The following is a 13,371-nucleotide window of genomic DNA, read 5'->3' on the forward strand; positions in this document are numbered from 1 at the left end:
TCTGTGTGGAGTCTGCACGTTCTCCCCATGTCTGTGTGGGTTTTCTCCCAGGACTCCTGTTTCTTCCCACGCCTCTGAGATGCGCACTGGTGGTTCAACTGTGTGTCTACATTGTCCCGATCTGAGAGACAGCAGGAAGAGGATGAGTGCCCCTGCCATGGAAGGGCGTCCTGTCCAGGGCTGGGTCCCACTGTGCATCCTGGGCTGCCAGGATGGGCTCTGGCCACATACAACCCGGAACTGGAAACAGCAGGTTGGAAAATCATTATCTTGTATCATTTTTCTTAAAGGTATAGGTCACATTTATTTCAAACGTTTAATACTAGAAGTGTGTTGGGTCTTTATTTAGAAGGTTGGTTTTAGTTTAGAAGTTTGGTGACCAGAAATATGCCACTGGAACTTAACCCTCACTTTTATCAGTTCGTCCATGGAACAACTGGTTTTGTCGTACATTGTTTCACTTAAAGTTCCAGTTTCCAAAAACCTACCAGTGAAGTTAAGTCAGGAGTTACTATACAGCTATTAAAATCACACACTCAACAGAGAAACAAAATGGTATTGCCCAAGAGAAACCCAAATACAGTAATACCAAGGAATTTGGAAGTTAAAGGATTTTACACTGAGGAAAACCTTTGAATATATAGTAATACTTACAAACTCTATTTTAGCTTAAGAGTTCTGCATAGCATTCCTCAGACACTCTAAAATACCTAAACTCCTTCCACATGGTAGCTAATCTTTTGATGTTATAAGGCTAACCTACAGCCAGATTTTTAAGTCAGGTTTCAACCACTTTGTTCAAAGATAAAAGTGAACGCCCTTCAACTCGTGGTTATCAGCACTCCACACATGACTTCGCAGCATCCTATTCCTTCACAAGCGCATCTTTCAAAACAACAGCAGCAAATCGAAAAGTTATACTTCAAATGAAAGTATTGCAAAAGTATTTTCAACAGATCTATGTCCCATCCCATATACTGATTTTCTCATGTATAAGACACACCCTTTTCCAAAAACTTTGGGGTTTAAAAACTAGATGCGTCTTATACAAGGGTTGTAGGGTTTTTTAAACTTGCATTTCCCACTTTTTCACACTTGTTTTTGTGCTCATTGTTGAAGACAGTGATTTGTCATCAGACACAGATGAGGACAAGCTAATAGATGGGAGTTTTGACAGTGATGAGGAGTTGTATAAATTTTATTTCAAATTTCGGGCCCCAAAATTAAGGTGCGTCTTATACATGGGGACATCTTATACATGGGGAAATATGGTACATACATACACTGGCCACTTTGTTACCTGAAGAACATTGGGAATGGAACATAAATGGTCTTCAGAATGTTTTCCACTTGTTTGATACTGCATTTTCTTCACAAGGTTTCCACTGCCTTTAAAATATTCCGTATGTCTTTAATTTTTGCCTTACATTTACTGAACATTTGTTTTTATACTTTAAAATACTGTGCATATACACAGCACTCCGTTAACAACAACACGGCCTCTGGCAGGTGTGCTGTATCGGCTCTGCTGCACCCGGAGACGAGGTTCTGAAGCAGACCTTCTGGGAAGCAGGGCGCCGGGCGCTCTGTCCGTACTGCTCGGACCCATCCCTTTGTGGGCCGTCCTGTCCTGAGAGAGCTCTATGCCATCTCCCACCTGGACCGTGGTCCCCCCAAGCATGAGAAACATTTCTAATAATTTTTTTTGGGGGGATGGGGGTCAACATCATCTAGATTTATTTTGGCAACAAATACAGAAATTTCTCCTATGGTGTATAGTTTCATAACTTTAGCTGGACATAAGCAAATAATATATAATATCATAATAAAAATAATCAAATCTAATATTTATTGGGCGTTTACCTTGTGCAAGACCTGTGCTAAGTACCATTAATGTAACGTTAATTAGTAAGATATTTTATTTATTACCCATAAGGTGGAAAGTAAGGATTAACACAGCACATAATTTTCAGTAAGCTGAGCTATACCTGACCCTACCACCATCTAAATAGGAACTAATATCATAAGTTGCCCTATTTAACAAATAATGACATAGGGAGGGAAAGGTGATAGGAAAGTGCTAATACTGTCCTAGTTGGATTGGGAAAAGAAAAGGTTATCTGTTGCATAAAAACTAGATGTAAATAAAACGCTGAATGTGCTCAGTGACTTTCATTTTAGAGCTAAAATTTTAAGGCTATTGTAGTGGGAAAGCTCTTGCAGGCAAATAAACAACACAAATTCTTTATCCCCAAATTGTTTAATTCTCACAGGGAAATAATGGTAAATAGTATTTTTTTTATAATGTGATACTCATTAGGAACGTAATTGTCCCATCAGAGCAGACCTATCTTTTATTTTGAAAAAGTTCTACCTGAAAATCAGGCCTCCCTCTAGCTGGCTCTGATGAACTCTAAGCTCTCGCTACCAAACCCCCACCTGTCTCCTTCGCAGTGGTATATTCAGAGAATGAATGAGGTATTGATAAAGTAGGGGAAAATCCCATTAAATCTAAAGTGTTTTAATGGGTTATTGCCAGAACTATAAACAGGGGGCCTGCTGTGTGAGTTAATATTTAAGCATCCCTAAGTAAATCCCATTAGCTCACCGGGCAGGATGTGTCAGTGTGAGCGGCGTTCACCACGTACAGCCTCAAACGTTCTCAGTTTTCTTTCCCTTCATGTGGATTGTATGTGACCCCTGCTCAGGGGTGTAATGTCACCCCTATAACTGCAAGTGAACAAACTTCCATCTCCTATAACCAAGATGCACCCAAATGACCCCTCCATCAGAAAAAAGTTAAACCACATGCTCCTGAAAGTCCTTCAGAGCTTGCTGCCTCAGGGGGACTGCTGAGTCAGCCGAGGACAATGGATGGCAGTGCACCGCCTGCAAGAGACCCAAGCTGTCGTGATGAGCTAAGGAGAAACAAAGTCCCCTTGAGTAATCTCTGTGCCTTCAAAGTGGGTGAAAGCATCTCTTATGGCCAAAGCTCTTCCTCTTTCTGGGTGTGAAGCTAATGAACTCACTGTGAATCAAAATACAGTAATTCTAGGGAGCTCAGTCTAGCAGACCGTGGCTGAAAACACATTGTATAATGAAAATGACTCTGAAGAACTAACTCTTAAAAGTCCTTCGCAGTATGTAAAACCTGGATTTTTGTTTTAGTGTTAGCCAACTACAGAGTCTGAGGGCAGGGTCCCCAGGACTGTCCTTACTTCTGACATCATCTGCCAAGTTCAGGATCAGTGCCCCTAAACCACCTTAAACTTTGACACTTCACTAAGGGGATTCACAGATCTCATGGAAAGTTCTTAAACTCACAGTTATGACTTATTATGGAAAATGAGACAGAGAAATCAACCAAGGGAAGAGAGACATAGGACAGAGTCTGGGGGTGGGGTCCCAAATGCAAAGTTTCCATGTCCTCAGGCTGCGCGATTCTCCCAGTAGATGTGTGGCAATTTGTATAGTATCTTCACCTAACCTTCACTGTCCAGCCTCTCACTGGGGCCTCTTTATGTAGGCTGGCGAAATTGATTGCCCGTGTGGCTGAATTCAGTCTCCAGCACCAATTCCTCAGAGGTTGGGCTGGTAACCACAGGGACCCATCATGACTTGGGAAATTCCAAGGTTCTCCATGTCACCTCCCAGAAGCTGGGTACAAAGACCTCTCTTTGGGAAAGGCTAAATTCTTTATGACACCAGATGACAACAGGATATAATAAAGAACAGTAAAAAGCTAAAAAAAAAAAAGGCAAGGAATGCTAAGGCTCTGCTTAAAACTAAGACTGTCCACAGGCCCGCGTTGTGGTGGAGAAGGTCGTCCCCATGGCACCCGTTCTTGCGCTCCTGCTAGCCTTTCCTCCTCCAGTGTGCAAGCCCACCTGCTGAAGGAAGACCACCTTCTTAGCCCCACAGCTAATCAATGGCTAAGGACTTGTCCAACTTGAGCTTGCACTGGTCTCTCCAAGTCCAACCATTGACCTTGGCTAATTTGTCACCCACCAACTAGAGAGAATGATTTTTCTTCTGAATACCTTTCCTTTCCAACAAAACTCTTCAAGTCTCATCTAAAAAGCATCTTCTTTATGATGATGTCATAGATCATTCTGGGCAAAACTGATTTTCTTTGATTTAAATTTCTTTCAAATTTCAGCTATTTGTAGTTATAAACACCCAGGGTGCCAAGTCAAAGGGTCTCACAGTATTGAGACAAAAAGGTTTAAAAAGGCTGTTTATTGTTGGGGGGGATAAAATCATAAAAATATATGTGTAGTGTACCTTCTAAAATCAAGTCTGTATCTAAGTCTATATCTGAATTCTTAAGATAGCGCAGTAAGCCTTTAAGAGTGAGATTTGAGCCATTTTTGGAAAGTCTCACCCTCCTGCCCCTAAAGAATAATTCACTAACAAAGAATGGAGGTTTTTGTCTGTTTAAATATACCTCAAACCAACTTTAAAAAAACATTTTTAATCAATATTAAAATAACACCCATTAGCACAGAAATTGCACTATAGCAGAAAGTAATAACATTCCACCTTAGGGTTCAATCATTTTATCAAATGCTTATAGGCACACATGAGAAGGAGGTCAGAACTCAGTGCAATCTTTCAACTAAACCTGTCACAACACCCCCTTTTTTTTTTGCTTTGCTAATTTGCACATGGACTACCAACAGAGGTTTTACAATAACACTATTTATACACTCTGGAAAATTCTGAATGATGTCTTCTTGCCTAATGTGAGAACTGGCAGGAAAGGGGAAGTACAGGCCTACGGGTCACGGACACTTGGATCCATCAATTACAGAACAGTCATTTAAACATTCCAAGGATTCATGGAGGCAGCAATTTAACATCACCTTCATAATCAAGGGCAAGGTAAAGTCTGTGATTTAAGCGCTTGCGAAGCACATGAGAAGAAAGGAAAACAGCTTATGCAGGGGAAACGAGGACCCCCCATCGGGGCATGCCCATCATTTTATTACACAAAAGTGAATGGTTTCTACTAATACAGGTGGCAATTTAACATCGCCTTCGTAAACAAGGATATTCTACCTTATGTGTTATTCCAAATGAAAATTCTATTACTTTTGTTTCTACTTCCCATTAGTTCATAAAATTGGGTTGTAACAAGCTTTCATCAAACGTCTTTTACTTGCATCTGCATTCCACCATGGCAGATAACAGGATCCATCTCAAAGACTGAAACCTACTTCCAAGTGTTCCAGAGGACTCCAGTCCAAACCAGCTCCTGTTCACAAAGCAATAAAGTTGTACTTTCATCTTGTCAAGAGCAATTATAACACTATTAAAAACTCACTTGAACTTGGCTTCCACCTCTTCGGCAGCTTTCTGATACTGTTGAGTGGTGACTTTGTAGAACTCTGAACTCTGTGGATAAAGATATAGTAGAGTTTTCACTTTCCAAAAGGACGAAATGCATGCAAGATGTACAATGACGACAGATATGCAAGCTCGTGTTTCAGCCACTCGAGCAGGAGGATAATGATGTCTTGCACAAGTGGAATGAATTCTTATAAAAATACATGTAAAAGCACCCAGTTGTTGGTATAAAGGTTGACATTACAGAGTAAATCTTCACAGTGATTAATTCATCATTATTTGATCCTTCTAATAAATTCCTAACATATGTCTGAAGGATTATTTAGATCTCCCTTGTTTGGAATCGATCGCTGTAAGATCAAAAGATGCTTGAGATCGAATAATGAAATTCACACAAATCATATTTGCCTGTTATCCCACTGGTCCACCTAGGATATTAAAGGCTCATTTCCTTTTACATTATATTTTGTCTTCAAGATGGATTCTTTGCAGAGCAGAATGTGTTCAATCTGTTCCATGTGACCATAAGAGGATCAACATTTACAACAAATTCATCAGGAAAAACAAAGGAGTGGATTTATGTAATTTTTATACCAAAAAAATGTTTCCACTTTTATACAAATGACACATAGGGTACATAAATCAAGTTGTAATAGCAAAGTAACGCCTTTCCTGGGGCAGCAAAATAAAAAATTACCCATTCTGGCCTGCTACTTTGTAACCTGTCTGCAGAGGGAGGCCTCAGTGACCCCATGAGCCTTCAGACTCAATGAAATGTCCTGCAAAATGAACGGCAGTACAAAAGGACAAATACAGTGGCCTACTGCACACTTTCCCTCTCTAATAACTCAGGTTTCACATGCATGACGTGGGGTAGTTTATTTTTTCATAAATCATTGTTGGTTGGTGAGAAAATGAAAATGAAATCCTCTTCACACCAGTGACCCCTTTGCATTTAACAATCTGGGTTGTCCAATGACAGTCACATCCAGGTTTGTTGGATGTAGATAAAATCAATACGTATGTGATTAGACAGCCGACTCACGGTGGCTGGAGAATGGACAGGTCACCATTTGAGATGATGAATGGCTCTCTATCAACCCACAGTCCCCTCCGATGCTAACATTTACTATAATCTTATTTGGGCTGCGATTTATCTTTCTTGCACCTGATCAATAAAGATGAACAGAACAGTTGTAAGGATCGATTGCAATTTTTTATCATTTTCAAGCACGAAGGTGCATTTCTGACATGAAGACAATATTCCAAGTGCACTCCTTCTGCATTTTTTAAAATTGCAATTTGAGTGATCAGCTACACGAGTCTATATACCGAGAGGTTTTAATTCATCTCATGGTCTCCAGCTATCAAAAAACCATTTGTCTTCTCAGATATTTTAACTTGAAGGCGATGTCACACCTTCCTATCAGTTCCACTTATAGGCTTTTTCTTTCTTTTAAAATACACACCAGTCACAAATGCTCCTTTGCCGTGTCTGGTTTAAGCTTTCCTTTGCACCCCTCTAACAAAGAGGGCAGTAAAAAGGCACTTACCAATCACCACTAACACTGATGAGAACCTCCCTGTATTATTATGATGAACTGTCAAGTGAGTATTATGTCACAGAATTATCTATTAAAATGCTGGCAAAGCAACAACATCTTCATTAATAATACCTTTCAATTATTTTAAGCACTGAAGCCGGAATGTCCGAACAGAGCCAGCACTAGGCTGAAAGGCATGGTTTCTGGTTCTGTTCTGTGACCTTTGGCAGGTCCTCCAACCCAGCTTCCTTTACAGTGTTCCTAGCCTGCAAAATATGGATGATACAAGACCTGCTTATCTCCGCCACAGCTGCTACGGAAAGCAAATCTAGGTGCTTTTGTAAAATAAGATCAACATAGAAACAAAATAATTTTATAGAAAAAGAACAATCTGGGTGAGTCCATTCTGGGTATAAATTTGAAATGATCAAAAACAAATATTGAGCTTTGTAACAAGAATGATGAACAAAAGCCAGGGTTCTGCCCTGACATGAGTCAGTGAGTTCCCTTCTGCTTTGTAATGTAATTACACTCTCTCTCTCTCTCTCTCTGTATCTGCATTGCTGGTAAATTTAGTATATAATTTCTCAACTTATATTTTTTTAAACTTTATGATCAAAGGTTCCACCTAGGTGGCCCACCACCAACCAGGCATAAATCTTTCTAACAAAGAAAAGTCCCCAGGAGACGACACCACATAACTAAGGGAATCAACACAGATCTGCTAAAGGCCTATATATACAAAGTATAATTCATTTACATACTTATTCAGTCAACAAAATCAATTCCTTCTTATCCCAATTCATCTTGGGGAATTAAGATCCTCGTGGAGCTTTCCATGTGATATAAAAAAAATAAAAGTAATTGTAACAAAAGGACACAAATGCTAACTTAGAAGCTGTGTTACCGGAGTTCAGAAGGAGTAGAGATCTCTTTTGGTCTCAGAAAATATTGTTAAAAAATGAACTATTTAATCTCTCTCTCTCCACATATATGTTCACCAGGAATAGAATGGATAAATTCTGGGTATTCATACACTGAAATTCTATACTGTGGTGAAAAAGAATGAGTTAAACATGTAGGGTTAAAAAAAAAGTAGTTGAAATGACACAGAAGGGTGCAATTCATACCAAGTTAGGAAAAGTACCAAGTAACGAAACAGGATCGGTAAGGAGAAATGCCAATGATTATCTCCACGTGGTGGCAGTTTGGTGGCAGAAGTGGAAGGGGACGAGAAGGAAGTATGCGATAAAGACAGGGAACACAGTGGGGCTTTGCCGAATTGTTCTGTTTCTTAACATAAGGTGTTCTTCAAATGAGATGTGCTGTACACATGTAGTTGTTACACTGAAATTAGTATTATGTAACACATACAAAGAAGCTAATTAACAACAATCAATGATTTAGTATAGCTAGAACACAAAAGAATGTGTGTGGTGGGAATATATCGGAAAGAGAAGGTCTAAGTTGAGACTTTATACATATTTTAAAATGCTAAGTTCTTGCAGAATGTCCACACATTACTAAATAAAAGTGCTTTCTCAATTTTGTATTGTGAAATAACTTTACACTTGTGAAATAATTTTAGATTTATAGAAAAGGGGCAAAAAGAGAAGGTTCCTGTATGTCCTTCACCCTCCTTCCCCTCATGTCAACATCTTAATCACAGTACAATTATCAAAACTAAACTGTTAACAACATTACAACACCAGTAACTAATTAAATTACAGACTTTTTGTTGTCATGGCGCCTCTAATCTGTAAGAGTCCCTTAATCCTTCCTTGTTTTATGACCTTGACACTGGTGAAGATCACTGATCAGATATTTTGTAAAGTGACTCATGATTTGGGCTTCTCTGATGTTTTTTCATGATTAGACTACCATTATGCATTATTGGGACAGATATGATACAAACTATGTGTCTGTCTCTAAAGTGCATCCCAAACTGCCCCAGAACTCTGGCTTCACACATTGCTTTCCACGGCTGCAGTGCTCCTAGACTGAACAGGTACTCATAGGCAGTCCAAATAACGTCACTTTTAGAAAGGTTATTTTTGTCATCTGTGTTGTCTTACGATGGTAATACGTTGTATATGCTGCTATTCTTGTTTATTCGTTGTAAATTGCCATTACCTTAATGTCATTGTTATAACTAAGTTTGTTGGAATTTGGTCAACCCTAAAGTTTGTGGTAGTACACATTTATATCAATTATATTTTTGTCTGATCATTTTCTAATAGCCAAAATTTAAGACCTGTATGATCTGTGCTTTATATAAGTAACATTCACATTCCTATTCCCCAAAAGGATAAAGGTTTTATATATACATGCATATAGATGTGGCCAAACACAAAGCAACAATATGTACATATCACTTTTTATAAACAAACTATTATACATATTCCCTCAAACTTTGTTGATTCATTAAGTCCTCAAACTGAGCAAGGTGTAGGAGAAACAGCCTGAGAAATGACCTTAAAAACAAAACAACAGCAATAAAAACAAAGCAAACAAACAAACAAAAAAACAGGTGGAGAAAGGTGCCCATGATCTGACAAGGGGTCTTCAGAGGATGCACTGCATTGTGCACGGCCATACTGTTTCTATGCCTGCGAGGTCCGTTACAACGTAAAATTACAAAATATCTTCAGTCACATTCTTTCTGTATAGTTTCCTGCTCCATCAACATCAGGCGAAGTACCTGACATGATGTGGGCAGTAATGGTATGGATTTGCAGCAGGTAAATGTTATTTTAATCAAATATTAAAACATTTTTTAATTTGATTTCTTGGGGTGACACTGGTTAATAAAAACATACAGGTTCGGGTGTACAACTCTATCACACAGCAACTGTATACGGTATCGTGTTGTTCACCACAAAGTCAAGTCTCCTTCCATCACCGTCCCCTTGACCTTCCACCCCCCCCTCCACTTCCTCCTGTACTCATCCCACTGTTGTCTGTATCTACGAGGTTTCCTTTTTAACTTTATTTCTTGCATAATTCCTTCCCCTTTTTTATCCAGCCCCCCAACCCCCTTCCCCTCTGACAGCTGCCAGTCTGGTCTCTTATTTTCTTCCTTTGCAAATTTAAAGATAAATTTGTATTGTTTGATGTACGCATAAGGCACACTGTCTGCCAAGATTTTCTTTGAGAAGGTAGAGCTTAAAAATCAAAGTATAATGATAATATCTTTTAGATGTCTTAACACTATCAACAATCTGATATTTTTTAAATGAATGTTCAAAAGATAAGGAAAGAGTAGAAATTGGCAATATTGCAAAGCGATTCCAGAACTGATGAGGATCGATGGCTTCGTTTTTTGCGAAGTGCTAATCGGAAGGAGCAGGCTGAATCCTGAGTGTTGACAATCTGAGATTCCTGCACCTCCTCCCCCCTCCCTCAGAGCCCCGTGGATGACCGCAGAACTGGCCACAATCTTTATTCTTTTCTGTATTCCTTGTGGCTTCACTGATCACAAAAGCGTGGAGGGAGTCCTTCCCTGCCCCTTTCAATAGGGCTGTGCCTGTGACTTGCTCTGGACACAGAATTTGACAGAAGTGATGGTGTACCAGTTCCAAACATCAGCCTGTCTCTTCGAACCCCTCCAGGTCGCTGGGTGCCATGTCAGTAAATTTACACAGAAGGGGAGACTTCAAGTCATCCTGCCGAGGCCCTCCTACCCCACCCAAACCTCGGCCAATGCAGCGTAAGCCCAGCCAACACCGGAAAGGCCCAGCATTAGGTGCCCAAATTGGTGACCTGCAGCATCATGACATAAATAAATGGTGGTGAGTTAAGCCACCAAGTTTGTAGCTGCTTGTCATATGGTTCAAGCAAATCGGTTCCTACCCTTTCTGTGCATTCTCACAGCACCTTGGGCTTCTACCAAAGCATGTACCCACTGTACTAACAGCACACATGTATGTGTGGTCTCCCCAACAAGTCCAGGAGCTCCCCGAAAGCAAGAATCTCGGCCCATTCACCATCCTATTTAGAGCACTCAGTCAAGCATGTGACACAAAAGCCGACTGAAATAATGTCAGAGTGACACCCCTCATGTTCAATGGCACTCTAACTTTTGCTTTTTCAACACAGGATGGGACAGACACAAGTCTAACGCAAATGAAATGACATCACCCAGATAATGTGGAATATTACATTTATCATCTGTCTCCTACAAATCAACAAACACGTCGGTATGCCCAGCCACATCAAAAGGAAATAAATGGCCAGTACCTGAGATTGTGTTCGACGGTGGCCACAGCACAATAACTGCTAAGGCCACACATGTTAGCTTAAACGACAAAGTGGTTTGTTTTTCTCCATGTAATAAGAAGTCTGGATGCTGGGAACCTGGGGCTGATGCAGGTGCCAAGGATATCAGCAGATAAATAGGCCCTTTTCTGTATTCCTTCTCAGCCAGCCTTAGCATTTGGCTTTATCCCCTGGTCTCAAGATAGCTACTGCAGCGCCATTTATCATGCCCAAGGTCCAGGCAAGGAAGAGGGGAAGGTAAATAAGGGAAGAGAGCCTCTCCAGAGAGTTCCGGTCCCAGCTCCTGGACCAGAATTACATATCACGCACAACTCTGGCTGCAAAAGAGGTTGGAAATCCAGTATTTTCGTTTCCTCACTTCCAGAGTAAAGAAAGAGAAGGAACAAGTCCCAATTAGTGTTTATTTTCGCCAATTTGTCATCCTGGCTAAGATGGTTGAAGTGAGAGCGCCAAGTCACGAACAAAACGGTGTGGTTGATCTTGGGATGCAAGCATTCTTATATTTCTTCCCACCCTCCCTTCAACTTCTAATTTGGGGTGTTGGGGACAGACCCATCTGGCAATCTGCTACCCGAGACCCACGTTTCTCAACAGTGTAGGAAGGAAACAGAAGTCAACAAGAGTGGGCATCCTCCCCAGGTTTCTCTGCGCAGTGGTGCCCAGGCCTCTGAACGTGCGATACACTGCCATTTTCCATTTTCAGAAAGTCTCCCTTTAAAAACATATTTTAAAATGCACACACACAGACACACATTAGTGCTAGATTGAAAAGTATCTGTTTTCGTGGTCTAAATTAGATAAAAAGAAAGCATGCACACACAGGATTCTCACAATCTCTTCTTGGGTTCTGAACCTTATTTCTTTTCTATTATAACTAATATGATCCTACCTGCAGCACAGAAGGGGAAAAAAATCTGAAAGGTCACAAGAAAAATTTGTTAACTAGTTCTTGTCAGTGCTTTTACAAAATGCTTCAGATTTGGGCATGACTGTGTAACACATCATACTGAGGTGCAATTTAAGTTCTGGTAGCCCAACACTATTTCTCAGAGGATGGTAACACTCGCACACTGGCCATCAAGGATTGGAGCGACCTGCTCATGTTTAACAAGAGTGACTGGGAGAAGAAACAAGTGTGATCTTGGATGTGAGCAGACTGGCTGACAGAGTGGCTCCCCTCTTTCTCAGCTGGTCTACAATTACCACTACCTGGAGGGCTCCAGCCCTCCTATAACCCACCCAAACCCAGTGAGTCTCCCTGGCTAGCTATTTCATGCAAAGGTCTAGTGTTCACAAACATCCACACAAGTCTTCCTTTTGACAATTTCAGTAAGGGCATTCCTATTGTTAAGCAGTTAGATTCAAAACAGACTTCTTGACCCTTGTCCATGAACTATATTATAATACAGGGTGGAGCACAAGTAGGTTTATAGTTGTAAGTATGCAAAACACTAAGTTTACTCATATATCATTATTTATTAATTACTGTATTATTTTCCACACAAACAACTGTGAACCGACTTCTGCCCAATCTGTATGTAATCAGCTGGATGCAGGTAAGCATGTTTCTCTCCAAGATGAGAGCTATGCATTTGGGATCCAATTAAATGCTGCAAATGCAACTTGGATATATTTCCAGGCACAGAGCCCTGAAAGTCATGTACTGAATGGCATCAGGTGGCCCCAAAGAGTTCATGGTTCCTCAACCATGCTATCTTTGCACAGAACCAGACAAAATCAAGAGGCTCCCTGCACTGTAACTAAATTGGTACCATGTCAATATATATGATATTAATAGCTATAGAATTTTAAAAAATCACTAATGGTCTAAATTTAGTGGATCTAGTGGTTTCAGAACTTCTCCTGAGAAACTATCAGACAGCCTACTAGCTAATTGAGTTTTCTCTTCCCTGTGCTCCTGCATACTCGGGAGTCTGTATGCAGTGGGCAGAGAAGCAGAGGGAGGAGTTTGAGACTCCTCGGTGAGAAAGGGGCCCTTGAATAGAGGAGCTGGCATCTTGCAGAACCTCTCATTATTGGCACTCCTTAAACTCATGACCTGAATCCATTGTCTCTGGACTTTCCTTTTATCTCCTTCCCTTCTGCTGTCCACGGACAGGATAATCAAAGCTAATATTTAAATAACTTACACATTGCCAACAGTGGTTCAGATTCGTGGCCTATCAGATTCAGTATTCTG

The 13,371-nt window shown here is 40.4% G+C and overlaps 1 protein-coding gene across 4 annotated transcripts in view; it reads right to left on the bottom strand.

Moving 5' to 3' along the window:
• Positions 1-13,371, bottom strand: part of CHCHD3 (coiled-coil-helix-coiled-coil-helix domain containing 3) — a 291,050-nt gene that overhangs the window by 49,704 nt on the left and 227,975 nt on the right. For all 4 annotated transcript variants that reach the window (XM_066262325.1, XM_066262326.1, XM_066262324.1 and 1 more), the window contains one exon: positions 5,327-5,397. In XM_066262325.1, the coding sequence (XP_066118422.1) occupies positions 5,327-5,397 (71 nt within the window). The remainder of the gene's footprint in view (positions 1-5,326; positions 5,398-13,371) is intronic.

The sequence above is a fragment of the Saccopteryx bilineata genome, chromosome 2, assembly GCF_036850765.1.
Source record: "Saccopteryx bilineata isolate mSacBil1 chromosome 2, mSacBil1_pri_phased_curated, whole genome shotgun sequence".
In the NCBI taxonomy this organism is placed as follows: domain Eukaryota; kingdom Metazoa; phylum Chordata; class Mammalia; order Chiroptera; family Emballonuridae; genus Saccopteryx; species Saccopteryx bilineata.